The sequence below is a fragment of the Gossypium raimondii genome, chromosome 12 (genome assembly GCF_025698545.1).
Source record: "Gossypium raimondii isolate GPD5lz chromosome 12, ASM2569854v1, whole genome shotgun sequence".
Lineage (NCBI taxonomy): Eukaryota > Viridiplantae > Streptophyta > Magnoliopsida > Malvales > Malvaceae > Gossypium > Gossypium raimondii.
Genome location: NC_068576.1, coordinates 3,282,924 through 3,285,330, shown reverse-complemented (window position 1 = coordinate 3,285,330; position 2,407 = coordinate 3,282,924). Strand labels below are relative to the sequence as shown.

At 32.1% G+C, this 2,407-nt stretch overlaps 1 protein-coding gene across 1 annotated transcript; it reads left to right on the top strand.

Annotated features, from left to right (window-relative positions):
- The first annotated feature begins 467 nt into the window (after window positions 1–467).
- Window positions 468–1,205, top strand: LOC105762845 (ferredoxin-2). Its single transcript, XM_012580781.2, has one exon. It carries the CDS (start codon window positions 559–561, stop codon window positions 973–975), a length of 417 nt encoding a protein of 138 aa, XP_012436235.1. The 5' UTR covers window positions 468–558; the 3' UTR covers window positions 976–1,205.
- Window positions 1,206–2,407: the final 1,202 nt, after the last annotated feature.

The following is a 2,407-nucleotide window of genomic DNA, read 5'->3' as shown; positions in this document are numbered from 1 at the left end:
AAATGAGCAAACTATGGTTGTAGTTTAAAGAAAGGAGAAAAATGATCTCTATTTTAAATGGTATAGTTTTGAGATATAGCTCTATTTTAAACGAGTTCTACATCATTTAATTAAGTTTACCTTGTAAAAACTGCTATAAATATTATCGAATCAAAATACAATTTGTATTATAATAGAGGGACCTATATTGTGATTTTACTGATTGGTAAAAAAATGAGAGAGAAAAAAAATCGATTTTGTATTTAAAATTTTTAGAAGTTTTATGTTAAAAGACCTAAATGCCTATTTTTAATGTTTATATTACATTAAAACTATTTTCAAAAATGGATTTAGACGATGGATACACCGACAGAGTTCTAGAAAATGGTAGTCTCAATATCCTTGGTGGATTATGGCAATCGCATCCACCAATTAATTGAAGTGCCTTTCAATTATAGGAAACGTAATCTCAATGCCAAATGGAAGATAACCCATCCATCCATCCCACTTCTATTACTTCATAAACAGCTTCTTACGCCCTACTCCCTTCACCCTACCCAATAGCCTCCTCATTAAGTAATGGCCTCCATCACCAGCCTCTCCAGTGCCATGGTGAGCCCCTCCTTCATCCGCCGCCAGCCCCTCACAAGCCCACGCTCTCTTTTCGGCCTCAAACCCCTGAAAGGTGGCAGCCTTACCATGGGTGCATACAATGTAAAGCTGGTGACTCCTGATGGACCTCAAGAATTTGAGTGCCCAGATGACGTTTACATTCTAGACCAAGCTGAAAAACTGGGCATCGATCTTCCCTACTCCTGCAGGGCTGGGTCTTGCTCTACCTGTGCTGGTGTTATCAAACAAGGCAGTGTGGATCAGTCGGATGGCAACTTCCTTGACGATGACCAAATTGCCGCTGGTTTTGTTCTCACTTGCGTGGCTTACCCTACCAGTGATGTCGTCATTGAAACTCACAAGGAAGAAGACATCAACGGTTAAATTATATACTAATAAAACCGGGTTTTATGTAACTCACAGTATCATATTTTTCCTTCTTGTCGTCGCCGTCGCCGTCGTCTTGTTTGTGTGTTGTGAAGGGATGTTATGTTGGATATGTATGAGCTATGAAATTACATAAAAATTAATTAGATGCATGAGGAATACTTGTAAGCAAAACATGAGTGGTGCAACCAACGTAAATTAAAAACAAAAACCGTGTTTTACAATTACATTCCTCCTGTGTTACCATTCAAGTTATTGCATTATTTATGATTTTTTAATTATTTTATGATAATTATGATCGATAAAAGAGATTCGATTAAGAAAAAACAATATTTTTAAAGTAATTCTAATATAATTTATTTATAATATTTAAAGAGATATTGAATTTAAGATGTTTACTTAAACAAAATCTCTTTTGGTAATCATACTACCTCAATTTTACAAGTCTAATAGGATTTGGGGTGGGTTTGGATGGGCGATTGGGTGCGGTACGTTTAGTTTACTTTTTGTCTCACGTTACAGTATTGCTACAGTATCTAATCTCACCGCCATTGCTGTTTTTATACTAACCGCAGGTAAACGCACCGCCCATTCAAACTCACCATTAGTTATGGTTTTAGCTATGAGTGAAGGGAGCAACAAATTGTTTTAAATGCATATTTATAATTTGTAAATAAATACTTCTTTTATCAATTTGTGTATAAGATTTAAAGGTGGAAAGACGAGAGAGAGAGAGAATGTAGATAAATGTAAAAAGTTGAATTGCATTATGATAAATGAGTTGAGACGTTTAAATCATATTTTGTACAAGATTGTTTATTCATCATTTTATTTTCTAGTTTTAATTGTATATTTAGTTGCATCTCAGAATAAAATTGTCCAATAACTCAATAATAATTGTGTATATATATATATAATTTGAATATCTAAAATATGGTTTATATATTTAAATTATATATATATATATTCATTTAAATTAACTTACTTTTGCTTTTTTTATCATGTATAAAATAATTATTTTAACTTTTATTGTACTATTTAACGATTATGCCCAACACTTGAAATTTTAAACAAAACTCTTTAAAATACTTTTCAAAAGCAATATTAAACTAATCCTTAAAGGTGTAACGATCATATAGTCAGGGGTATCGTAAAGTGTATTCCCGGGACTCTATTCTCAGAAACCGGACTTGTAAATATTTTATATAAGTATTTACGAAGTTAGTTGTGTAGTTAATTAATTTTTGAATTAGTAAATTTTGTGAAATATTTAGGAGTTATTAAGGTATATGGACTAAATCGCGTAAAAGTTAAAAGTTGAATTATAAATTGAAATAAATTAAAGGGATAAAGTAGCAATTAAACGATTTAATAAAGGGTTGTGTATAGGTGACCGAATATGGTTAAGTGTAAATGCATGTATTTATAA

What these genes read in the sequence shown, in the direction of transcription:
- LOC105762845 (XM_012580781.2), top strand. Translation starts at nt 559, where the DNA reads ATGGCCTCCATCACCAGCCTCTCCAGTGCCATGGTGAGCCCCTCCTTC.